General features: G+C 37.5%; 1 protein-coding gene across 7 annotated transcripts in view; it reads left to right on the plus strand.

The window, feature by feature from the left end:
- THRB (thyroid hormone receptor beta) overlaps window positions 1-27928 on the plus strand; it is a 151524-nt gene that overhangs the window by 101360 nt on the left and 22236 nt on the right. For 5 of the 7 annotated variants that reach the window (XM_086851442.1, XM_086851436.1, XM_086851414.1 and 2 more), the window contains one exon: window positions 5078-5142. In XM_086851442.1, the coding sequence (XP_086707568.1) occupies window positions 5136-5142 (7 nt within the window). In that variant the 5' untranslated portion in view covers window positions 5078-5135. Of the gene's footprint in view, window positions 1-5077; window positions 5143-14163; window positions 18505-25174; window positions 25503-27928 lie in introns of those variants that run through there. The other 2 variants (XM_086851449.1, XM_086851409.1) reach the window with 2 other exon arrangements.

Genomic DNA, 27928 nt, shown 5'->3' on the forward strand with positions numbered 1-27928 from the left:
AGACCAGAGCCTGAGAATTAATTCCAAATACCTATTCAGGTCAGAGGAGCTGAAGATTCCAAAGATGTCTCTTCGTAAAAATTTATTTAGGGGCAGTAAAAGAATATTATTTTCCTGGTGCAGGGCTGTAGATCTGAAACAAAACTCCGTATCAGGATGCAGTATGCATTTTGCTGCTTTCATTTGAGATATCAAGTATGATCATGAGGACTACCTTGTCTAAAAGAAAAAAAAAAAGAAAAGAAAAAGTAGGGTATAACGTCAGTGATGGAGAAGGAGCACAGTGCCCAGTCTGCTGCTGCAACTCTAGCAGGGAGGTCATGGGGGATGTGAGATAGCACCCTCTGAATTGATGCTGCGTGCTCAGGGACTGTGACTCAGAACCATGAGACCTTGGGTAGCTCTTTTGTGGGCAGAAAAAAAAGTAAGTGCTCAGCACACAAAAGATCATCTAACAAAGCCTGCTCCCTGCTCCCTGTGACGTCAGCAAAGCTTAGCCATAAAAACTGTGTCACTTCTGGCAAGAAAGAATCTTACTCTGCAGTGTCCATAAAGACCCCCTGACATTACTGGCCTGATGAAGTGGAGACTCATCTGTGACTCATTCGCATCCTTCCCATTTGTGCCTGCTCGTGGACTTTTTAGCTGTAGACTCTTAAAAAGAACCCAATTTCCTCCACATCTTACACAATTATGCCTTCAAGAGGAGCTGGCTACAATTAATGTAGACGCCACTTAATATTCTTCCTCATGTGAAGCAGAAGCTGTGTTGTGCCTTCAGAAGACTGTGCTATGTATGTGCCAAAAAGGATAAATAGTTCTGTATTTCCACAATGTTTCCATCTATGGGCCACATTCCTTGGAAAGAAAAATAGGAAATTACTTCTGGCATAGAAAATGCAGTATAAAAGCATCCTTTAGAAAAGATCCCAAGACATTTGGGAAGGTTATTAAAATCATAAAATATTTTAATTATCACTATGATTTTAATTATTACTTATTATTATTTTAATTAATGGTTTAAATAATCATGATAATGATAATTGAAATCATCATCACAAAGCAGCTATTACAAATGGGCTCAGTTACTGTGTATCTCTTGGCGGTTGCTAAATTGACCTAGTGGAGATGCCAGATGGGCAAGATGCTGTACATTTACAGCAGCTTCAAGACCTGCTCCAAGAAACTTTATCTCTAGGCAGGTATGAGGGGAAAAAGAGGATGCACACTCTCCATTTTAAACTGGTGCACACAATAAGACTGCCAAAGCCAGATATGTTAGTGTAATGCTTCAAAACTAAAGACCAGCTTTTCTTACAGTTATTTTGTAATTAGTTTTTTTACACAAGTGACAGCTGCTTTTATGCCAGATCCTAGTCTCATCAGGGAAAATGGCAAAACTCCCAGGATAACTAGAATTTTTCTCTTTATACAGAATTCATTGAAGAACATTGTATTTATCCTTTTTTTTATCGTCCCTTTTAATAGATTGGTGCAAAACCAATAATTTTAGGTTTAGTAAGTAATTATTTACAGGAGGGGCAGAATTTTTCTTTAAAACACTCAATTGTTTGCTTCAAGTATGTCACTGAGTCACCAAACCACAATTAAATTCTGGGAAATGGCTTATTGTTGAGATTCACGACATCCCATGACGTGGTGGGATGGGTCAGAGTCTGATTTTAATTGGAGGCCTGATCTAATTTTGTATCCTCTCAAATCTGGATTGGCAGACTGTGAAGGATTTTGAAGTTCCACAAGATGTCAGCAGCAAAAAGAAAGACCTTGCATTGTCCCTTCTGGTCGTGTGGTTTGTACATGGCAAATAGCAAGCAGAGTATTTGCTCTTCCCTTATAAGATTAAAGAGAGATTACATCTTTTTTAGGAGCCCAGATGAAGTCTCAGGTGGCTTTCTTGGGAGAAAACACAAGGTAAAAAAACCACATTGTCACAATATGCTGGAGGATATTTTTCCAGTTCACAGACTTGTTAGGGTTGGAAGGGATGTCTAGAGATCATCTGTTCCAACCCCCCTGCCAAGGCAGGGTCACCTAGAGCAGGTTACAGGTGACGCAGGAACATGTGCAGGTGTATTTTAAATGTCTCCAGAGAGGGAGACTCCATGACTTCCCAGGGTAGCATGTTCCAGTGCTCTGCATCCCTCATATAAAGAAGTTCCTTCTGTAAAACTTCAGTACTAAAGTTTTGCATTGTGCTTACTTGTCAAATAGAATGAACGTTATTATCCTGAAGTCAGTACTTTCCATTCAATATAATATACTAGAGGGAGAAATCATTTCAGATTACTAGGAAATTAGAAAGGACAAAATAAATTGTCTCCCCAGGGAAGTGGCCATGTTCCCAAGCCTGCCAGAGCTCCAGGAGCCCGAGGCAATGCTCTCGGGCACGTGGTGCCATCCGCAGAATCACAGAATCATAGAACCTGCTGAGCTGGAAGGGACCCATCAGGATCCCATTCCTGGAGTTGGCCTGGAGCTGGAATTTGACTATCCTGGAGGCGCCCTTCCAGCTCCGGATTTGGATTGATTTGGATCTATGATTATGGATTTCTTTGGGTTTTTACTTACTTTTCTATTTGGTAGGGGGATGTACGTGTGTTTGTGTCTTTGTGGGGATGTTTGCTGTGCTGTTATTCGCTGGAGTTTCTTTTGGTTCTTTATTTTTCGGTTTAGTTTTTGAGGGTTTTTGTTGTTGTTGTTTTTGTTTGGGTTTTTTTTAATCATGAAGAATTACGACCTTTGGAGTTGCAGTTAATTTAATTTAAAGCGATACGCAGATACGCCCGGTTAAAGCAAGGAGGCGCGGCGTGAATGGAAAAGCCCGGGGATGGCGCTGCCGCGGGGCCGCCAGGGGGCGCTGCCGCGCCGCGGGCGGGTTCTGCCTGTGGGAGGGCTGGGAGGCCGCGGCTTCTCCCGGAGCCCCTTCCCTGCCGCGATTCGCCGTGCTCCTTCTCTGCCGCGATTCCCTGAGCCACTTCCCTGTGCCCCTTCCCTGCCGCAATGCCCTGTGTCTCCCGGGCCGCCGCCAGCCCGCGGTGGCGCGGAGCACGCCGTGCCTCACACCCCGTCTCGAGTGGCGTCCCGCCCACGCCGCGTGTACGTGAGCAGGGCCTGAGGTGTGGCGGAGGCCGCTGGGCTGAGGTGATCCCACGGACATCAGTTACTCGGTGCTGCGGCTCACCTGCTCTCTCCTTCTGACCCCTGCCTGAACGCAGCAGATGCGCTCGACGCTCAGCCCGCTGCTAGGGGAGGATATTGATTTCAAGGGAAAGGCTCCCTGTGTGAGGAAACGGTGGCCAAGAGGAAGCAGAGACAGGGCTGTGGCACTGAATGGATGGAGAGAAATAAAATACACAATTTTGTTAACAAGGACCAGTTTCTTACCATAAAATGATGATCAGGACAATTTAAGAGAGGTTCTACTTCCTCTCTAAAATGTCACTTCCACACTAACATTAAAAGAGCGGTATTTTCTGTTCGTAGAATCAGCAAGAAAGAGACATTTAAGATCATTCAGTCCAAACATCAGCCCAGAACTACCACAGTAACGACAAAACCACATCATCCAGCACCAGATCCAGATACCTCTTAAACCCCTCCAGGGATGGTGACTCCACAACCTCTCTGGGTATTCTGGTCATCTATTCCAATTCCTGAGCACCATAACAGTGAGAAATTTTATGTAATATCTATTCTGAATCGCCCTTGTCTCAGCTGAAGGCCATTTCCTCTGGTCCTCTCACTGCAGTCACACCTCACTGCATTCTCCTTTTGGGGAGTTGTAGAGAGGGATGAGGTTCCCCCTGAGCCTCCTCCAGGCTAAACAACCCCAGCTCCCTCAGCCCTTCCTCTTAGGACATGTTTTCTTCACAAGTCTTATTACCCTTCTCTGGACATGCTGCAGCACCTCAATGTTCTTTCTAAAAGTGAGGTAGAACTCACCCAAAACTGAACACAGTGTTTGACGTGTGGCCTCACCAGCGCTGAGTACAGGGCCATGTTCCAGAGAGCGTGACTGTTCGCAGACTAGTTTTCCACAGGCATTATTGGGGTCACTTGTAAACCCGGGATTTCTTGCTTAAAAATTCTAATGAGATCTTGTCGCTATTCTGGAGTAATACCTTTAGGATTGTCTCTGCTTGGGTTGGATTGTTGGTGCTTAAACTAGGGAGCGAGCTGGGATCATCCAGCTGGGCACTGTGTTTTGGGCAGGGATGGCTGAACAAGGGCATGCTGCCTGTGATGCTTCTGTGTGAAAAATGTGAGTGCTGGTATAAATACTGACACAGCTGAAGGATGTTGTCATAACTGGTATACATGGCTTTCTCTCCTGGCACCAAATTAGCTTGCAGGGCTTCGATCTTTGCTACCAAACAGAAAAAGAGAATAGTTAGTATATCAGTGTGTGTGTGTGAAGATTCAGTTCTTCACAGCTGCGGATGTCTTGTTAATAAAATAGAAGACATCATTGTTCAAAAGTTAAGAGTTAAGTACATGTAGATTAGTTTTCTACCATATGAGTAAAATTGCTATTTACATCTCAGGACTTTGTAAAAGTCAATAGACTTTTGGGTTTCAAATGACTGAGTAAGAATCAGTGTAATGGTGACAGAGAATTTCTAATTCCTTTGAGTCCTCGATTTTTATTGAACCCAAGAGTAATGGGCATATATCATTAGAAACTGTAAAGCAGAAACCAGTTAGCTCCTAAAGTCACATACGAGACTTAGAGGAACTTCTGCGAAAAAATTACGTAAAGTATTCCATGAAGTGGGCAGAAGCTTTTTTTTTCAGCATCAGTAGGCACAAGCCTTTAGACATTGCTTCCAAGTCCCTGTTAACCACAGCCCCTCCAGTTCACCATGTTTTGGACCTGATTTACATTTGGTATCTCATGTAGCTTAGGAAAGTGCTTTGAATTTAATGCGTTAAGCCATCAGACATGGACCATGCTATTCAAGATCCAGAAGGTTCCGTCTTGGTTAAATGTCAATGGTATTCTGCAGACAAGCATTTATGAACATATTACATGGGGTTTTTTCCTTCTTTTTGGCAGGTGACATTGGTGACGGAAGAAGGACGAGAATGATTACATATCCATAACTCCCAGCAGTATGTCAGGTAATCATATTTAATAAGAACATCTGTGCAATATTTCTTGCCTTTCTGGAGTGATTATTGCTAAATATTTATTGAAAAATGCTTCTTTAACAATTTCTGAGTTCATTGGTGCTGGGAATGGAAATCTTTCCTCCACCCAGATCATAGAGACATGGGACACATAGGAATCTTCCCCAACACTTATGAAACTTTCATTGTCCTTGGTTTGCCTTCCAGAACCTAGTTGTGTTTTGTTTGGAATGCACATTCCAACTTCACCCTTCCTATTGAGGCTGCCAGCACAGGGACAGTTTGAGCTCCTGGTGTAAGTTATTTTGTAACATGGACATATCCCCTGAGCTTCAAATGAGACAGTCAAACTTATTTTATATGGGTTGCCAAGTACACTTCAGAGAATTACTGACTAGGTCTGCAAGTGGGCTGAAGATCCAGAGTTGACCATTAACCATTTTAAGCCTGCTTAACCGTCTTATCCCAGCCAGTTACAAAGCATCTGAAGGTTACACATAAATTAGCTGTGTCAGAACCCCCCATGTATCTAATCCCAGAACAGGGTGTCTAGAAAGACATGTTTATTATGTAGAGGTGATGTAGAAGGCCAAAGAATTTCAGACTTCCAGAATGTGTTTTAGTATTCATCAATTTGCCTGAGAAAATATTCTATTGATACTGTTTGTCAATGTGTATATCAACAGCCAAATGCATAAATAGGACTTTTTTAAAAACCTGCAAAAAACAGCATGTGCTACATAGGAAAAATCATCACTAACAAGACTGTATTCCTGTATTGGTGTTTTGCCCAAGGAACACTTTATTTTTACTTGACTATGCAGATGAATTTTCTTTTCCTTTTTCCTAGAAGGCTCCCATCCATTTGTACTGGCCAGCAAGGGGTAACAGCTGCATTCACAAAGATGGTCTTCTGACTTTAGGTTTCTAGATAAGAGGTAGAGGGTAAAATTCATGGGAAGAAACTAAGTATTATGTAAATACATGTTTTCATAGTAAAATGTATTATTTGTTAATATGAAAAGGTATGTCTTTTTATGGTTTCTTTGCTAACCAAGGAAGCAGAGACAAATAAAAGAAGGAAGCAGAGAGCATTGAGGCATTTTGTGGAATGAAGTGGAATACTGACCCCTGTTTGGTGTGCCAGACTCTTAGCATCACTGCCACATGAGGATTGGGAAGGAGTTACTGTCCTTAGGCTGCATTGGCAGGCCCTGCTAGAGTAGTTTTGCACTGTCCTGCAGGCATTCTAAGCATGGTGATTTCATTTGGCAAATACCTGTTTTGGAAGAGTTTAAAGCACTGGCATACAACTTTGTCTCTTCTAGCTCTGTGTTGTGCTCTCCCTTGTCTCATGCTAAACTGTGTTTTATGGCATTTTACTACATTGCTGTGGCTTTGGAGGGAGCAGTTAACAGCTTCTGCTGTGTGATGTCAAGAGATGAGGAAGGAAACGCAGTGTACCCACTTTATCCTCACCTTATCTGTTGTGGCTTCCTGTGGAGGGTGGGTTTGTGGAGATTTTCCACTAGCACTCTAATCAGTCCTGTCTCCCTGGACTTGACCCTGGCAGGGCAGCTCTGCTAAGCTCAGAGAAACACAAAGCCTAATTGGAAGGACCTATATTTTCTGCATTTCTTTTGACAGAAGTCGTCAGAACAAAATGTGCAAAGAAAATTTTCATCAAGGGAAAAAAAAAAAAGGTTGAGATGGAGATGACTGTACAGCTGTAGATGTCCAGCACTTTTCTTTATGAGCAGTTCATATTTTCTGTTTCTGATTATAGGAATGACATTCCCTACATGAGTGTAAATGTGAAGACAAGCATGGATGCAGTGAAAATCTTTCAAACGCTATAAAAACTTCATAAATACCATGATCCAGAGCTAGACAAGGGTACTTTTCTAATGAATGATAATGGAAGTTGAGATTCTGTTACTGAGTCACTGGAATATGGGAGCAGACTCTAATACAAAACCAAACCAGCTGGCTAAAATAACAGGCTGTATTATTCTGTATTTTTGATAGATAATTCCTCTCCCCATATGTTATGTTTCTACTGCAGTATGTATTTTCCACTTGTAGGCACTGCCTGAAAGCCTTCAGGTTCTAGTGCAATCTAGAGAAATTGTAGAATCTGACCTTGACAGTAAAGCCAGGTTTTAGTACGTTTGCATTTTCCATAAGAAAAATATTTTGAATCTTTTGACATCTCATCTTTAAAAATACATATTGATGTGATTATTTTATGTCCTTATAGCTTTTAATACAGTCTTAATAGAGAGGGTTCTAGTTTGCCAAAATTATTTTGGAAATTTCAAAGTTATGAGTATTATGGAAGGATTTCAGAATTATAGAAGTCCTTACTTAAAAGTTAATAAAATTAAAAATCAAAAGCAGAGTGAATGTATGAGGTAAAATATCTTCATGCAAAAAGCTAGACTGAAACACAAATATTAAATTAGTGAAATCAAAGCTATTCTTCCTTTTCCTGAGAATGCAGTCAGAGTTCACCCAGCAATAGTTACTGAACAAACTAATATTGGGTTTTTCATGTTCTAAGAAGCAGACAAGTGAAAAGCTGGACCTACAGGCTTTGTAGACAATTTTTATCAGTTTGCCTTTGCACCTCTGCCAGTCGGAGGTGTCAAGACTTACCTAACCAGTTTTTTTTTACAACTAGCATAGATGATGACCAAACATTGATATAAAGGGATGCTTCAGGAGAAGTGGACATAGTATGTCTTTAAGTATTATGTCTGAGATAGATGCATTCTGTTCTCATTTACTGAACCTTGGTAAAGTAAATAGTTTTCAGATGAGCCATCACACACTTAAATGCAACAAAGCAAATCTGAAAGTTTAGCTTTTCTGTTTTGAAACATTTTTTTTATTAAACGTGGGTTGTCTTCTGTAGAATCACAGAATGGCTTGGGTCAGAAAGAACCTTTAAAAGTGGTCTTGTCCAGCCCCCCTGCAATGAGCCTTGACATCTTCAACTAGATGAGGTTTCTCAGATGGCCATCCAGCCTGATGTGAGTGTTACCAGGGCTGGGGTGCCCCTTCCCTGGGCAATTTGTTGCAATGTTTTAACACCTTCATTGTGAAAACCTTCTTCCTTATGTCTAACATAAAGTGACCCTCTTTCAGCTTAAAAAATTTACCCCTTGTCCTGTTGCAAGAGGCTAAATATTTGTCCCCGTCTTTCTTATAGTCCTCTTTCAGGTACTAAAAAGCCACAAAAAAGTCTCCCCAGAGCTTTCTCTCTTCAAGGCTGAACAGTTTCAACTTTTTCAAGCTTTTGTTATAGGAGAGGTGTTTGATCCCTGTGTTCATCTTAGTGGCCTTCCTTTGGACTCGCAGATCTATGTCCTTCCTGTTCTGAGGACCCCAGAGCTGGATGCTCCAGGTGGGATCTCATGAGAGGGGAATAGAGGGGCAGAATCTCCTTCCTTGCTCTGGTGACCACGCTACTTTGGATGCAGCCCATGGTATGATTTGTTTTCTGGGCTGCAACAACAGTTCATCAGCAGTTTTACAGTTGACACCCACAATTGCTGTCCACAGAGTAATGTTTGAGAAAAAAAAAACTTCATCAGCATTATAAAATTAGCACTATCTTAGCAATAAAACAAGTTCTTTCGTGTGCATACATTTGCACAATAGAATAGTAATATTATTTTCTCACTGAGAAAATAGTACTTCCAAATTAATAAATATGTAAAATAATTTAAAAAGTTTCTTTCTATTTTAACACTGTAATTAAGCTTCTGGTTTAGCATCACTATTCACTTGGCCATGGCTATCACTGAAGGCTTCCTTCTGAATATTTGCTCCCAAAATGCAGGGCAAACCTTGAGTCATATTTTCTACTCTACTTTATTTACTAGAGTGAAAACTGAACAGGAAATTCAAGAATGGTTTTTAAAATCTAGAAAATAGTGTTTGTAGAATTCAGTAAATCTCATAATTTTTTCCTTCATGGCAGATGAAGAGAGAAGGTAAAGAGTGTAATAGTGGTTCCAGTAAAAACTGCAGCAGTTCTTTCACTGGTTTCAGTAAGGCTGGGGTTTTGCTCTGCTTTTACTTGGAAGCTTCAAAATCAACTCAGTCATTGTGCTTCTACTCAAATATCCACACTGTTCTATTTGGTAATGACTATAAAGTTAGATCAAGATAGGAATTATAATAAAATTAAGTGCTTACATTGGGGAATATAATTTAAATGTCATAAATGCATATTTTCAGTAAGTAGAATTTAATATGCAACGTTTCTTGAAACAGGTTCCTCATTTGGAGAAGAAAATTAATCAGCTTTCGTGCAACAAATCCATTTGAAAGCCAGTGTCTCCAAGGGTGTTGCACGTAGTTTCCAAGAACTGGGAAAAGTAATAGAATAGGAAAGGTACCACATTTTCTTCATGAGTCTTTTCACTGTAATGCTCATTACCTGTAAGCTTGACATTAATTCAGGTGGAGAACAGTTTATTGTTTTACGTCAGCTGAGAAATTATTTCTCTTGAATTTCTATACTGATTTTCCTAGGATAATTTAATTTGACATACATCACTGTCTGACACTTCCTTGCCTGCCAGACCATGATAAAATCCAACTAACTCAAGTGTATTATTTCTTTTAAGTAATGGACTTTTTAGGAGGGCAGTAAATACTTTAATATAAGGTTTTGTAATGCCAGGATTCAGCAGCTTTGTAATGATCTTTTGGGGATTTTCAAAAGGTTAACAAGATTTATATTGTGGGATGTTTTTGCATGAAGCTATGAATCACTCCATGATGGCTCTTATTACTTAGAAGTGTATTTCTGAATATGCAGTTAAAAATACCACACTTGCTAAGTTCTAGGTTACAGACACTGGGTTAATTTTACTTTTTTTTTTTTGTTCAAAATTTAATATTTTTGGAAGTGCTTTGTAAAAGTGCTATATAAATATAAAAGTAAAGTAGTCTAGGAGACTTTTTGTAATGTTTCAAATTTTATGCAATTCTTTAATATATTGTGTTTTCTTTCCAACTTATGAATACCTGCTGTTTTTTTCACAAAAGATGACACACTAAAAAAAGAAAAAAAGGGGGGGATATGATTACATTTCACAAAGAACAGAGAGAAAAAGTTGTGGTTTTTTTGTAGTAGCAGTATTTTTTTAGTTTTGTAGCATTTGCTAGTAATTTTAAGTACATTTCATTATGTTAATGCTAATATGTTTTTTTCTATTTTGTTTTTAATGATCTAGCAGTATATTTAGTCCCTTTCTATAGTAGTTTTAAACCAGACCTGTTTCTTTGGTTAACTAATTTTTCTGATCGTTATTTCTGGTGGGAGCAGACTGTTGTGTTTGAAATTTTGAGTGTAATTCTTAGACTGTGCAGCTGTGTTTCACTACTGGCATCAGGTTAGGAGGACTGCAAAGTGTTGTCAATATAGAAAATACTTGTTCATTTTGCAGGCAAGAAGCTTTTAGAGTAGTTATTTAGAAGGAGTAAAATGTCCTTCTGTTTTTCCTAAGTCTTCTCCAATAACCTATAAAATAAAGCTCTTGGCTCTGCTTGCCAATAGGAGTTGCAGTCTGCCATTTTATGATCTTCAAAAGCTGACCACAGCTGCTGTTTAGTTCTAATAACAGTATGTCAGAGCAATGAGCTTACAATGCTTGTCCTTGCTATTGATCCCTATACAGAGGCTCTATAGAAAGGACTGTAATTTTTTTTGTGAAAAAAATTTTTTGTAAAGCTGTGGGTAAACTGTGGGATCAATCCAATCGGGAATTTTCCAGTTATTTCCGTATAAAAATACTTTTTACATTCACTAATTGCACTTCTCATTATGTTTTTTAAAAGCATCAGATTTGCTAGAGTGCTTATTGTAAAAGAAGACAAATATTTAAGGAAATGTATAAATGTTGCTGTACACAAACATCTTTCACTATTGCTTTGTTGTGTTTCTGAAAATGGTTTAGACCTGTATTGAGCTTGAATTTATTTGAAGTTAAAATAATTCTCTCCTCACATCCAAGTTTGTCTTTCTTTCTGAAGAAGCTTTGACTGCATTGTTTGTGCAAAATTTGTTTGTTTACCTTTTTGTCTTTACAAATTACATATTTGTAAAGACTGCTAGCTAAGTACCTTTGTTTGTTTTGCCTGGCCATTACTCAAACCTCAGTCCTTCACTGGGAGGTGTTATTTCAAGATACTGGCTATCTCTGTAAGCTGTTTTAGAAACAAAATAACTTAAACTGTTTCACCACTTTGAAAAAAGAAAGAGCATCAATTATGTGCATATATCCCCAATGTTTTGTTAGCAAGCAGCAGCCAAATATGCTGTCCACTCCCCAATGGGAAGAAGTGGAAGGTCTAATGGGAGGTTACAGGAAGACTATGTGAGTTGATTTGAAAGCTCTTGAGGAAAATAATATTCAAATCAGGATTTTAGAAAAAGGTGGCAGTGATCTGAAGTGATTTGTGGAAGTAGTTTGAGTGATTTCCTAAATGGTTTCACTGTAACTTACTCATTTTTGAAGATCTGGTTTATGTATTTTGAGCCATATTCTGAAAATGGTGTTTGTCTTCTCCCATTTATTTTAGTAGGTTCCCAGGCATTACAAGAACTGTCTAACACAAGATGAAGAGAGTAAACATCCATTAACATTCCCATATTCACACAAACAGCAGTCTGCAAAATGAGCCCTGGAGAGGTGGATTGCTGTCTGTGGGGAATTAAATCAATGTTGTTTTAAAACAAAAAGAGGGAGGTGGTTCTGCACATGAAGAGACAGAGACTGGGATTCCTTGCCAGAGAGTGTTGTGAATACAAGAAATGTGCACAAGGGTAGACTGGGCTGTAGTTCAAAGAGAGATCCATTGGGTATTGCTACATTTTAGAAAGGCCACAAGGGCTCAGGCAGTCCCTTGGGCTGAGGAGTAGCTGGGGATTGAGATACTCTTGGTGAGAACTCTCATATGTGCTTGCTTTTTTCTTTCTCTTCCCTGGGTATCCACTTATGACTCCTGTTGGAGAACAGCAGACAGGTGAGCCCTATGGTTCAGGTATAGCTTCATCTCAGAAAAACTGATTCCCATGTGTCATGCAGAACTATGAGAGAGAAGAATGCATTTAGCATCTATGTGTCTGTACTGGTTAGCACCACCGTTCTAGTTCCATGATGTGTCCTGGTATTTTGCTGCTTTTCCCTATATAGCTTTGTTCATTCATTTCCTTTGGTGAGTTTGTTTTATCTGTAGCTGCTACAAGATTTTATATTGGTCTATACTATTCCTGTTCATCTCTCAAAGGATGGATTTTCAGAGAGCTCTTTACATACCAAAACCCTGAACTCTGAACCATTTGCTTTTTTGTGCTCAGAACATGCCTCTGATTAACTTACAGATGAACTTTTGTGTTCTTCTGGGTGTTCTTTTTCTCTGATTAATTTTTTCTCTTGTTTAGAAATTTGAGCATAATGTCAACCCCAGCTCTTGATATGTGTACTATTACTTTAAAAGTTAATGGACATTTAGTGTGTTTTCAAAAAGTGCACTGATTCACAGAGAAGCTCATTAAGATATATCAAGATCAAGGATAAAGCTATTGCACTGTTTATTACAAGTTTCCTAATATTGCCTTTTCTTACACATTAGAAACTGTTTACAAAGTTTATTGTAATTATCGGCATGCTTTTCTTTCATGGTGATTTAACACTTGTCCAAAAGATTGGAAATATTGAAATTTAATCTTGAAATCCATATTCTAAATGTAATATTTAAATATTTTATAATATTGCCACTGCTAAAGCAAGTAGCAGGACAACAGTCCTGGATTAAATAACCCTGGCTGTTTACTTCCACAAACATACACATATGCACATGTTTCTGAAATATTGAAAACCACCTAATGGTTTCAGTAGACATTGCTAGTTCCACCTGCTACAGTTCCTTTCTGGCTACAATTTTTTTCTTATAGGCACAGTAATTTTTATTACTGTAATTTTTATTTTAAAAATTTAGGAAAGAAAACACACGTTCTCAAAGGTTTTATTTAGCACCTTTACAGAGGCAGAATTTGCATATTTAAGAAGAGTCTGGCTAGTCTGTGTGAGCTGGGCTCCATCCTTCTGCTTATTCAGTGATCATATGAGCCTAGTTTAAAAGTTGTGAAACTCGATTGTGAGGTGTTTGCCTCTTTTTTAAGGAAGCGTAAGGAGAAAATGCTGTGCTTTTTTTTTGGGAGAAAATGGAGGGGTGGGAGACAAAAGAGGAAGAGGAGAGAAGATGCAAAATAAATGAGAGAAAAATAAAATGCTGTGAACTGACAGCAAGATTAATGAGAAGAAATGAAACCTTAGCCTTGTCTTGCACAGATGGTTTTGTCTTTCCCAGCACAAACACATGAAAACTTTATGCGCTTTTACTTATAGTCACTTTGTGTGGTTTAAAATGCTGGAACAAAGTATGAATCAGGTGTTAACTTTGCTGGGGACATGTCCTTTAATTGTAGCTTGGTTGCTTTTTTCTTTTTTCCTCTCATCAAATCATCAAGTAAAAATCCTCTAGTGTTATTTGACTGGGTCCATACAAAGCTAGGCTGCTTCATCAACCTACTGTGCACCCCTCAGTCCTAATCCTGATTACATTTGCCTTAGTTGATCTCTCTGAAGCCAACCCACTTCAGTGTCCTTATATGCTTGCACACTTCAATGGAAAAACAAAAAAAATCCAAACAAGTGCTTTTGTCTTTGCTGCTCTTTTTTTTTAGTAAACCTCAAATACCCAAAAAGCAAAACTTTATTATGTACGTTTTGCAATCAAGTAAGTAAATGACAGTTCAGAGATCTCTTAAGATGCTTTCCTACTTGCCACTATTTTGATCAGCTGCAAATTGAAATACTGTATAGAGAGAAATTTCAGTGGCAATTCTGCTGTGAGCAGTTTTGGAAGGTAAAATAACTTTTTGTTGTTAGAGGAAGTCTCATTGTAACTGGGAAAACAGCAATCCTCTGACAGCCCAGAACTGTTAATTTACCTTTTGCCTAAGTGACAGCCTGTTGCTGAGGGTGAAAAATAAATGTTTGCACTCCCCCAAAAAGTGTGAGCAATTGTAGTCAGTCTCTGAGGAGTAGGGACTGATTGCCTGTGTGGTCACAGCAGCTTTCATCACCTATGGATCTAGCTGTTAACTGGAGCTACTGTGGTATAAAGCAGTAATAGTAATAATGGTAATGCAAATCCAGCCTTGATTGCAACAGGGCAGATCCCAAGCAAGGAAAATTAGTGTAGTTCTCAGGGCACAGCAGTGGGAATTTAATGCAGTGCCTCTAAAGTTGTTGTGAGCATGGGGAAGAGGCACTCTTTCAGGGTGGTTTTTGTCCTATTTTGTGCACTCTGAGTTTTTACCAGGATTGGAGTTCAGGGTTAGTATACAGCTCATTCCAGCAGGAAGCACTGTCCTCCTGGCTGGCTGGCCACCAACTTCCATCTTTCTGGAGAAACAACTTAATGCCTCTCTCCATTTGAGTTGTACTAAAAATGGGAGAGCTTTTTATATCTTGTTCTTTTGATCGCTGAAGGCGGATATTAGTAGAGAATTGGGAAAAGAACCCATATAATTGAGATGAAAAATGGATTGTTCCATATTTTTTTATAGTCCTTTATATACTGACATTCAGATAACACTGCATGTCTGAGAACAGGCCAACCTATTAAGGAGTATTTGCTTTGGCCTGTAATAAAAGAATTCTGGTTATCCTTTTAGTTAAAGCTTAATGGGCAGTTCATCTGCTAAAACCTTTCTCCTTCTATAAAAACAAAGTTCCCTTTAAAAAAACCTTCTGATGGGAGCTTGAGGAAATCTTTTGACCTGTTGACTGCTGGGATGCCTGTTATTTCTACAATGCGCATTTTGAAATTGCTTGATGATTCTTTGATGAGAAGAGCTCTGGCTCAGCTTGTTAGTCCCTCTTAACTCTGAAACAGGGCCTGTGGTTTTAGTCATGGTTCAACCCAGTAGGCTGTACTGCTTCCTGCCTTGATTATAGACATTTTAACAGTAGCTAGAGGGAGAGAGAGATGCTTCTCCTACAAGTAAGGAGTGGAGACAAAGTTACATTACCATCCTTTATCAAAGATTTTGGGTTGACAAGACCAAGAGCAGATGCAGGAGATTTCAACCGTGCTTTTCGTTAAAAAATTTTAATTTTTTTTTTTTTTTTAAAAATTTAAAAATACTTTGAGAAATTCAGGCAGTATATCTTAAAACCAATGGAGTAGAATAAATAATGTGGTCCTGTCATGAAACTAATTTAACATTATAATAAGATGAATGGTAATTTAAGAGATAAACATATGCTGTGCCACAGTATATGAAGTGCAAGAAAAGAGCCCTCAGTGGTAGTTCCTTGCAATTTAATCTTTGACTAGCAAAACTTGAATATGAAATTCAGCCCCTGGTAACTGAGGAGAATTTGTGAAATAAAATGGAAACTTGTAAAAATAAATTAACTGTAGCTAACATGGCAGACAAAATAGTGAGACAAATTTCAGAGGGAACTAAAGGGAAAGGAGAGATATAGCTTCTTGATGTTTGGCTAGCCTTGGTAAACTCTGCTTGGGTAAATTCCAAATGATGGAAACTGTAATAGAATCAATTTCTCCTCATAGTTTAAATGTGAGTATAATCATATTTCAACGTCCCACAGATGCTTTGCAAACAAAGAAATTGGAAAATATGTTTTGATTTTATTCTTTAAATTATGAAGGGTTTTTAAATTCCTTGCTAAAGGTGAAAATCTGTAAGCCAACCCTCTCTGAATCCTAGGGGAACAGTATTTTTACCATGGTCATGAATGTATGGGGTTTAATTAAATCAAAGGTAACACACATCCTCATAGGCTAAAAGACAGCAAAGATGGCCCTTAATATCAAAGATAAATTTGGGGAAAGATATAGATATTTTTGCCTGATGAGGTTCAACAGCCTGGATTATGAATCTCTGATCTAGAGGACTAATAGCAAGACCTGAGTACCTGAGGATATATAACTGACTTTTCTAAACAAGATCAAGAATTTTGTTGCATCACTGTCCTGCTCAAGTAGCTGATAAAGCATGGATCTATTTATGAGTGTATTATAGAAATGCCTATATTTTTAATATATATTTCACATGCCTGACATGCATTTTGTGAAGATGAATTATCGTCCATGCAGGGAGATAATTAGGGTGTGATGGAACTCAAGGGAGAGTAGTGTTGTACTGAACCAGGTACGCTGTTCGAGGTTGTGCAAAGTCTAGAGGAAGGGTGGGTTGTAGTGCATAGTTCCCCTTTGTGCCACAGAAAATGAGTTATCAAAGTTCAGATCTTAGAGGAAGTTCTCAGTTCCCAGAGGGTCTTACCAAAGAAATCCTATCTCTCCCTCTGAGCTTAAATTTGTGAAGTCAAGAGAATATCAGTGTTCAAATTATGAACAAAAGTTTTTTATTCTGTTCTTTTGTATATTTTTTTAAATTGCCTAGTACTTCTGAGTTACTTTCAGTATTCTATTTTAAACTGATTATCCTCCTACAGGTGATATTCTCTTGCCATATTACCTGCATTTAGAGTTAGTTTTTAATTTTACTTAGAAAATCAAGTCTGAATTAAAGCGAATCTATAAAACTAGAAGGAAGTAGATAAGGGCAAATTATGTAGGTAACTTACCTGCCCTTTGCACTGAAGTCCATGATGCCAGGTACTTTCTCAAATTTTTGTTATTCATGTCCAGCTGAAATAGAGTAGAATAAATGGAATTGTAGCTTCAAATGTCAGGTGAGCTTGTATTCCTAGCAGAAAAAAGGTGTTTACATCTAAAACTAAATAACATATATATATCCTGTACATACAGGAATTAACATAGGATAACAGTATTTAAAACTAACCATGATTAAGTTTTCTGAATTTGTCCTGTACTAACAATATTCCACTTAAGAGAAATCCTAAGACAAAGGATTCAGAAACAGCAATATTATGATAGATCTGGTAACTGAAATCACAGTTTACTTTGATTCCTTTTTTTCTGGAAATTAATGACTTGACATGCACTTACTTACTAATATGTTACTTTACTGAGTGAAATGTATGTAAAATTAACTTTTAGGTTGATTAGAACAGCAGAATCTTACTATGATTAAAACTACTGTGGATATCTTTCAGCAAATGTCTGGAATGTGCTATTTTCTTTATAGAAGTTAAACAGCTGTTTTGTATTTGAATTTTGTTACATATAATACAAAATAAAATAATTTTTTTCAATACAGAATATGATCTTTAATGGATAATTTCTACTGAATTAGTTTTGCTGCCCAGAAACAAAAATCGGGCTATATTAGTTTTACAAATTTGTCAATTAATGGTATCTCAGTTTCTTCTATACTAAACAATAAGCAATGACCAATTGGATAAAATCATGCAGCTTTGGTAGTGTTCATTATCCACACTGGAGCCAAGTGTCCGTGCTCCTGTGATAAAATTAGCATCTCTGATACTCCACTGTGACCACAGGCAGAGAAAGGCAGTAGGTAGCAAAAGCGGAACTGCTAAGCATGCCCACATAAGAATGTCACACTTAGGTAACAGAGTGTCCCTCAGGTCAGCCTACGATAAGAGCAAAGTCAAACAAGGCTGAATCCTTGATGTTTTGTGTTTTAAGTATCTGAAAATTGTTCACGACCAGCCTCGACCTACAAGACCTCAAATGATCATATGAGCAAGGCAATAAATTGTGGTAACTTGCCCTGGGGCCCACGTTGTAGTTGTGATGTTGTGAAAGTTACATCTAGTGTTAGCCTGTCCACATAGATCTGCCTGCTTTTTCAGGATTCTCAGACAGGAAAATTTTATATTCACTTTTACCGAAGGGGAACTATGGTGGCTGAATGGGCATGGCTGAAAGGTTCTGCATCGTATCAGTGCAGTCCAGTGGAGATGTGCGAGAATACCACAGCATCAAGAGAGCTGGGGAACCACTTGCATTCCAAAACTCCACACCTGAGCAAGATTTTGGCAAAGCCTACAGTTCGTAGCCCTGCAGTATTTGCCAAACATCCAGGACGTGGCCTCCTGTTGTGGGACAGACTGATTCACCTTCCTGACAGAAATCAGAAATGGAATGTAGTGGGCACAGAAAATCGTTTCTGTAGGAAAAGACACTTCAAAAATTATGATATCCAGAGGAATGGACAGCAGCTTCCGCAATGTCTACATGCTTCAACTTGGACTAGTAAAATTTTACAGCCAGGCCATACAAAAGCAAATTTTCAAATCATGTCAAGTGCCCAGGAATACCAAAAAGAAGAAAAAAAGTGTAAAGGTAACTGACATTGTCATGCAGAGCACAGAAAATGCTGTATTTAGAAAAACACAAGACAAAGCAAAACCAGGTTATGTCTTTGTTTACTGTCAGGGGTTTGGCCATTGGTAAAAGCATTATTATGTGGGGATGTTTTCATGCTACCATTTTTTTAATTTTTTTTTTTCATCAGTGGTAATTGTGGTTTTTAGTTTTCTATTTAATTTAATAGCTTTGTGAAGAGCCCTTATGACAATATTATTAGTACTTACTCGGCTTTTCTGTGTGATGCGTAATACAAAATAATATCTCTTATTTTTGAGCTTTTAAAAAACATTTGTTTCTCTCATTATGATCTTTATAAGCTGATCAAAAATCTTTTCTGAACCTGGCCTTTTTTAATACAGCATATCTTTGATATATTAAAAATGAAAAGACAAAAGAAAGCATTCTTTTCTACTTTCAGGGTGTTCAGCTCTCACCTATGACTGTGTTGTTTGCGTTCTTTCTTGTTATTAACCATACCCAGAGCCTCAGTAAGTGCATGTATAGAGCTCAAGTGGGACTTCTTGTTAGGAATATTCTCTGCCTCACTATTCAGGAGAATAAACCATTTTCTCTGAGGTAGGTTGTTTTGTTCACATCAGCACAGCATTGAAGGAATTCCTTTTAAGAATCACAGTTACTAAGGTATTAACACAAATGAAGCGCTTAAGTTATTCCTCTTTAAACTTGGATAAATAGTTCTTCATTGTTCTTTGCCTAAAAAATAATTACTTTATATTGGGAGGTGGGGATTACAAGTTGTTTTCTTTTACTTAAGTTTTGCGTCACTCCAGGAAGAGAGATTACAGTGTCAGGCAGGATATCACCTCATGAAAAAGTTAAACTGGTCTAAGTACCTGATTTCTTTAGATTTAGTTGTGCTTTACCTCAGAATGCCTCTTTGCTAACAGATGTCAGGTGTTGATCGCTTTAACGTCTTACTAAGGGCTATCAGGAGGCTACCAAACCCAGACAGTCCTATCCAGGAGCCTGCTAATTATGTTATGCCAAGCTAAATTAACCTGTTTTCTGCTTGGTTTTATTTCTGAGCAAATGAAACTTCTTAACTTGATGTTTTCATTTGAAGTTGAGGCAGGGAATGACTCAGAAAAGGTACATGTTTTAAGTATTGTCCATTACTTTCTCAAGAGATAAGCTCTATAATTAACTGATGTCTGCTAACAGGGTCTTCCAATTATGATATATGAGGAGGCTTAACAAACTGGGTTGTCTGGGTCACAGGTCTATAATTACTCTTAGTAATATTTCTTCAGGGACCATCTTAAAAGTTGTCAAAACTATTCAAGAATTTTGTTTGCCCGTTTGTTGGCCGACGTCTCAACCAGCAAAACCTTTCTGACGAGACTGGGCGCTACCTATCCATGTCGGGAATAGTGCGAGAAGAAGCAAGCACAAACCTTGGAGGAGTCCTGATCAGAAAAGAGCAAGCTCCATTCTCTTTTCACTAAATTTATTCAAGGTGTCGAAAATATTTTGAGGGATAACTGGAATTGTAGTGAATCTGAACATTTAAATATAAACTATGACATTCTTTGTTATTCAAGCAGACTAATGAGTCTGAAGTATTTCAATAAAAGGCACATCATACTGGCATTTTATGAGTCACAGACAAATTTAGTGTCATGTCATAACCGAGGTGCACTGGGGTTTGTGAGAGGAACAGTTTTAGAGAAATAACTAACTTGGTACATGTGGAGAAAAGAGGTGTGCTGTTGTCTAATATTTTCCTGTGGTTTGTACCACTAGTTTGAATCTTCCTGCATCTGTTGCAAACCCAAGGAAATCATTTTATGTCAGAAAGATTTATCTTTTTTTTTCCTTTGACTGCTACTATAAATGCAGCATAGACAAAATGATGATTTTTGTAATGTATTATCTTCCACTGAGACATACTCCAGGAACTGTCAAATGCTGTTGTGACTTTTCAGCACTAGAATTCCATAATCCTACATACCTTATGATTTAGTCACAAGTAGAGTTTTCAAAAGAAGATAAACACCATGAGGAGTTAATTTTCTGTTTTTGTAAATGCTTGTTTTTATTTTGGATTCTGATGTTTTAGGTTTTCTTAGCTTAATCTCTAACAGTGAGTTTGCACAGCCTTACTTCTGAGAGACCATTTTGCATCTTTGGTAAGAGTGTGCCAAGTGAATGAATAAGGTGGTGCAAATACATATATTAAAGAGAGATGGTAACTCATTGTTTGGCACTGAGATAGTGGTATTTGACAATTTACGTGTGTTGTAATAGCCACATTAGTAGTTTTGCTCAAAAGCTGTTGCAGTTTTCAGTGTATTTTCCTTATGATATGGGAAGATCAGTCTGGAATGTAGCCCATGTTATGAAAGTGCAGATTTGTGTTTGCTCAGAAAAGCAGTGATCTATTTCATTTTTCTTTCCCAAAACCATCAGAGGTGGCTGAGACAATTCAGGCAACAATAAAATCTATGAATAGGAAATATAACGGTTATTTTGTAATGTGTAAAAATTTGTTTTACAAAACTCGGAACTGATAATACAGGCATACAAAACTGTGAGTAGCTCAGAACAGATTGTTTAATCTTTGCAAGTACATGTTTAAATGTGCAAAATTTTTTTACTATATTTTAATTCATTTTTATCCATGAAGTGTCTGAACAGCAACCAATGTAAGATCCTTCCATTTGGTCCTTCAGAAGTGGCACTCTGCCCTTACTGATTTGAATGCTCTGCAATACCTCCCACGTACCGACACTGCCGAATCTTTTAGAACGGCGTGCAGGGGCCCTGTCTGCAGCACTGAGATACCCAGGACTCTAGACCAGGGGTGCACAGTTTGGAAAAAGTCAGGAGAATAGGACTCTTGCAGGTAATATGCCACAGCAGATTAAATTGTACTGCATGAGACTTCTTTTTTTCAGGGACCTCTGTTGGTTGGGCTGTAGTGTCCAGGCTGTAGTGTCATCCACAGGATTTTTGTCTTTCCTTAACATTTCTGTGGGTTCATTTTGGTGGGTTTTGTAACCAAGCTAAGTCACTAGAGAAGTAAGTGCATCTTAATGGGGGTATTTCATTGTTTGTAATTAAAAGTCTTAGTCATAATTTGTAAAACAGGAGTTAATGAAGGGCTGAATGGTGTAGTGTAAGGTGGTCTCTTCTGCTGAAGCCCTCTCTCAGGCATTCTCGGCCTGATTTCTGCCTACCTAGTTAATATCACTGACTGCGCTAGACTTCTGATTTACACCAGGGTGAGTATATAAAAACCTCTGGGGCATTCCAGACACATGTTCAAAAAGTAATACCTGCCTTTTTTAGAGCAATGGACTAACACCTTAGACTGTGAAAGGTTCACGCTTTGGATCCTCTGTTGTTACAGTATCAAAATTTCTGTTTTACCCCTGTTTGCCTGTTTGCTTGAAGGGTTTATTCTGATGGTGATTAACCTCCATGTATTCACATAATCAGACATGTGTGAACTAATAAAATTCAAAATGTGATATTAAATTGCTGGAGGCAACAAAAGCTCAACATGACATGATGTAAAGACACGAATATTCAAATCAGAATACAAAAGAAAGCAAAACTGTTAATATAATTCTACTACACTTTCAAACTTTTGATAAAGACACTGTTTGACTGTCTTGTATCAGACAATTTAATTCAAAGGTGTACATGAAATGAACTTAAAGGATTGGACTCTAAAAGATTAAAATGAAAATATTTTAGGAATATTTCAGGTTTTAAAATCTTTGCAGTATTCTTTGAAATGATTGGTTTCCAAGGGAACAATATGCAGAGCTATAAATCTCTTTAATATTAGCATATCACAGGTAAAGAATCCCCATTCCCTGGCAGTGTTCATCTTTTTTCATTTTTTTTTTTTTTTTTGTTTGTTGGAAAAGTCTTACATTCATTTTTCATTTTTTCCTCATCCTTCACAGTTTCATGTAATTTCATGTCCTTGTGGTATTAAGGGAACTCTTGACAAAAATAGTACATGTGACACATTTCTAAGCATTATTGATACAGCAATAGAAAATAAGAAATGTTTGAGGGATTTCTTTTTGAACAGAAAGTAAGTCACAGGCTGCGCCATGTTGAATTACTATTTCCTCAGGTGCCATCCTGGCTGGAACAACTCTATCTACACAAGGTTTTTCAATTCTGTTTAGTTTTTCAGAAACAAACATAAATCCAGTCAGAGGGGGGGAAAAAAAGAGAAGAAAAGATTAATGGGAATTTTGACTTTGCTTACAAAGCAAATCCACATGGTAAAAATTCTCACTAAGAATTTAAAGTCCAGCTCTCCAAAGCTTTTCTGAGTGGTGTAAAAGTATCGAGATATTGTGCTCTGCTAACCTGTAAAACACAGCCTCACCTCTGTGGGAGCTCTACATAAATTCCTGTTGGCGGTACTGGGGATCTTTCTATGGTAAATGAATAACCAGGCACTGTACTTGGGAATGTTTTATTGGGAGTGTGGAGAAGTAAACTCAGCAAGCTCTGTGTGTTACACACACTACAGTATTACCAACCCATCACCTTAGTGGGAATGGTTTGGGGGTCTCGGTATAAACAACTGTTGTAGAATTTCTGGAATGAAACAGGCATTTTTTATGAAGTGCTGAATATCCATCATTTTAAAAATCAGATTCTTCATGATACATGTTTTTTACCACAGACAAACTCACTGTTTGTAAAATCTAGATTATGGGACTGAACAAAAATGAATATTAACTTTTATTGTGTGCTTTTTCACACTGTATTTTACAGTGGTATTTGTTGTGTTAGACAATGGTAAATGAATGAGGGTTCATTAGGGTCTTATTTGTTGAATTTCAACAACTGTTTGTGATCTTAATGAAATAAAATGTTTAAATTATTAGAGTTTTAGCAAAATAAGTTCATTTTAGAGGCAACTTCATTAACTTCCATAGCAGTGATCTCAACAGAGTTCAGTTTGACTTACTAAATGTATTATTATTTTATGAGGAAGTTAATAAGAAATGCACATTAAAGATGCTTCTTTTATAGTTAGAGGGGGAAGAAGAACTCCAAGTATGAATTTTAACTTTTCTGATCATTGGAAGGATTTGTCCTGGATTTGGTAGTTAATTAGGCACTAACTGCTTATTTAGATAGGTTAGATACAGTGTATGTTGGAAGGTACATGTTTCTCTGTTGGCTGGTTTTATTAGTCTGAAATATTTAGCAATATCAGATAGGAAAAAAATACAAACATGTCATGTCCAGTTCTTACCTATTGCACTGAACTTTTGAGGACTATTTAAGAGTATGTTCATCAAGATTGTTAGATGAATACTTAAGATCCTAGAAGAAAAAGGGCCAAGTTACACGGTCATTTTGGCAATCCTATAGTTTAAAGTAAGTGCAATAAGAAAGCTCTCATCAAATCAGTAGTAACTCAGCTCGCTAATAACAAGAACAGATATTAGAAAGGGATAGTTTGTTACTGACTTGCTGTGCTGTAAAAGAAAAGCATGGTTTTCCTAGTTAAAAAAAAATACTTCTTTTAACAGAAGTTAAAAGTAAAATATTTTTTTAGATCAAAAAAGAATGACTGATTAAAGAAGGTGTATTAAACATAGAATTTTGGGGTGCATTAAGCAATTAAAATATGGTGCAGTTTTTGTTGTAGTGACATTGTCATGTTCATAGTTCCTAGGTGAGCCAAAATGAGCAAAAAATGTTCCTTCTTTCCTCATTCTATTATCAGAAAAAAGCCCTTCTAAAAATACTTCATTACTGAAACAGAAAAGATAACAAAGCAGAACAGCAAAGCAATTAGCTTACTGATAATATTTAAGCAGTGTTCTTTTTGCTGATTATATTATTTTGAAGTTTCCCACCTGTTGAACTCAATAGAAATTACTTCTTGCAATCACTGAAGTTTAGAAAAGCCTCTTTCCCGTAAATTCATTACCAGGCAGTGGGGAGGATTGTGTATGTGTGGAAGGCTGGGGAGATTCATGCATATAATTCTGTAAAACAAAATCAATAAAGCTGATGACAGATTAAGTTGCTAAATTTTGTAAAACAAGACTTCTGTTTGGGTCATCAGCACAGCACTATTGGATTTTCTATGGTTTAATGCTGAAAAACAGGATTATTGATTTTAGGATTTTCAGCGTATCCCCTCTGGGAGTTCTTAAGCAGTCTTTATAATTCTTCACACTTAAGTTGACAACTACAGTGACATAACTGTGTCCTCGCCTTAGTAATCGTTTTCTAATCATATTGGAAAAGGCTGGAAATGGTTTATAAAATGATTATTCCAGACAAACGGGGGAACAGGAGGGTTGTCAGGATGTCGCTTCTTTGTCTGGTGGTCATTGCTACCTGACTGCCATCTTCCCTTGGAATTAACTTACAGTCACAGATTAAGACCTTTGACTGTCATAAATCTGCTTCCCAATATGTTTGACTGGCAGGGGAGTTCACAAGCCGTCCCAATATAAATAGGATTTTAGCACATCAGGTGCTGCTCCGAAGTAAAACGGGCTGTTTTGCAGTCGACTTTGTTGGTGTATATTCATTGCTCCTCTCCCGATCCATGTGTATGCATGCCTGCGTGTGTATGCATGTGTGTGTGTACGTAAAGTAGAAGCTGAGATAGGCTAACAAAATGAACTACTGTATGCAAGAAATATATGAAGTGCACCCAGCTGCTGGTAGCAATTGCTACATGCAGTCCACTGATTATTGCACATATATCGAAGATAATCAGGGTTACAGCAGTTGTGATGCTCAGGTCCTGCACAGTAACAACATATATATGGAACAGGCCTGGGCGGTGAATCAGCCTTATACCTGTAGTTACCCTGGAAACGTGTTTAAAAGCGAGTACTCTGACATGGACATGGCCCTGAATCAGTACAGCCAACCTGAATTTTTCACAGAAGAAAAACCTACTTTTTCTCAAGTGCAATCGCCATCGTACTCTCAGAAGAAAGGTAGGGGCATTTTATTTAAATAACAAAAAAAAAATAATCTCTGTTTTTGTTTTTGTTTTGCTTTAAACTTACAGTTGCATCAGTTGGCTCAGATGCATCTTTGAATGTGAAGGCTGCCTGTTCAAAATTGAAAGCAGCAGTAACATAGGTTGCTAGGTGATTGTAAGGTTTTCAGTGAGCGATGAGGATTTCCAAGCACTTTTTCTTAATATATAAGAGACATTTGCAAGTATATTGCTTTTTTTTTTCTGCTTTCCTGGGCTATTAAGTTCCTTTGCTATTCACCAGTGAGCTCGATAAGAAAGTTTCTCTCCTGAAATGTCGTCATTATATATTCTGCATCTTAAAGCTATGTTTCTGGTTACATACAAACTGTGTAAGTCAGTGTTTTCAGTAAATGTGAACTCTGTTTGCTCAGCAACTCAGGTGAAAGATTTTGAAAATAGGACTCTAAATATGTACGGGAAATGATTGTGTTTGAGTTACTGTCTTCTAAGTGAAAACCACAAGTTTCTGATCAGGCAGAGCAAAAAAGACTGAAAATTCAAGAATATATCTATGCAAGAAAGATGACTTTGCATCTGAAAGGTTGATCTAATCAATATGTTTGTGAGACAAGTGCACTGTCTGCTCCCTAGGGGTTAAATCATTGTCAGTTTTTAGAATTTATTCTTTTGCTTTCAAGTAATCAAAGGAGATTTAAAAAGAGCCCAAAATACTAGCAAACACTTGGAAATGTTTTCAGTGTTGTTTGTTTTGAACTCGGCAACCAAACTGACGCATATAAAGTATACATTCTCTGTGCGTCTTTAAAATCACTTTATTAAAGAAGAAAAATAAACTGTATGTTATGGCAAAATAATGTCCTTTTCTGATCAGACCAGATATTCTGTATGCAGTTTTCTGAAATCCAGATGAATCTGATGTAACTAGAGAGATAAAGAAAACACCATTTACTACTTTTGAAGTATCTTTGTAGTGAAAAGTGTACTGTTTATTTTTATTAACTGCATGGAAAACTCAAGTATTTTCCTTTGGGCAGAAAATATTCACTAACCCTTGATGCAACAAACCTCTATCATTGATGGAAAAATGTCTTAATTTTATACATTGAACAGCATCATATTTCATAATAAAGAAAATGATTTTTTAAATCCTTCTTGGAAGCTGTAACAACACGATCAAATTGTAGGCTAAATGTAGTTGAGGATAAAGCATGTTTTTTGTGTTGTGCAACATTTTAAATGTTTTTTAAGGCTGTTTATCTGTTGTTGGGTTTTAATTAATGAATTCATAGCCTTTGTAGACTTTTCCATGTCTTATTTTTGAGTAAAGAAAAAGTTTATCTCAGGCTTAACTTAGAAAAAATACAGACTTGCTGTTGCAAAGTCACTGAAGGAATACATTTTTTATAATGTTAAAGGTTATGAATAATACTTGGTTCACCTAGATCAGAGCTTTAAGTCATTTCAGTATTTAGACACCTGACATCTGCCCTGTGTAAAGTTTTTGAACTTGTTTGTTTGAAAGACTACAGAATTGTGTTTAAAAACAGCTTGTATGCCCTTGTTTTCTACCATCTCAGTTTCCCTAAGAAATGGCGGTGAATTTCTGTGGATGCCGGCTCTCAAGCAGGCTTTTAATTGATCATTCACTGAGACTGAGCAACGTGTTTTGGGATTCTTTAGAGCCTTATTACTGTGATAATCAATAAAAAGTGGCTTCCCTTCTGTCAAACCTTCACAAATGTTGAGTTTGTTAAGCAGAAGAGATCTAAACTGTGTGGAACATGTGCATCTTCTCTTTTCTTTTTTTTTTTTTTTTTAATTTCTATCTTTTAAGCAAGCTATCGTAAAACTAACGAATCTTTTAATCCTGTCCTAAGAACAGAAGGCTTTTCACAGGGCATGTGTGTCTGTATTGATCCAGAATTGATTGGGGGAGTGAGTGAGTTTGTTAGAGAAGCCTTGGTAATAGCCCATTAAAGCAAAATTAAGTCCCTAAACAGGTGTTCATGAGGAGTCTTGATTGTTGCAGTTGGTATTTTTGTTAGTCCCCTGAAATTTGTCATAATCTCAATAATATGCTGTTCAAATCAGATTGTACTTTACAGTAGCACATGGACTCATTTCCTATGAGAACTTTTCCTAGTTACTAAATGGTTAAAGTCTTGTTTTCCCTCTGGAAAGAAAAAAATCAGCATTTTATGTGTTGGAAAGCTTATAATTTGTGAAAGGGTATTTAATTACTTCTCCATTTTTATGTCACTTTGAAAGAATTCAGAAAATAACTTGAAAAACAACAACCAAAGACCCCAGCAATGTGTAGCTAAGGGAAAAAACATAAGCATTTATAAAGCATAGCCAGTTATTCTAAATACCAGAAAGCTGCTTCAGTTATTACAGTACATTAAAAACTATTATTTC

The sequence above is a fragment of the Cyanistes caeruleus genome, chromosome 1 (genome assembly GCF_971803275.1).
Source record: "Cyanistes caeruleus chromosome 1, bCyaCae1.hap1.1, whole genome shotgun sequence".
NCBI lineage: Eukaryota > Metazoa > Chordata > Aves > Passeriformes > Paridae > Cyanistes > Cyanistes caeruleus.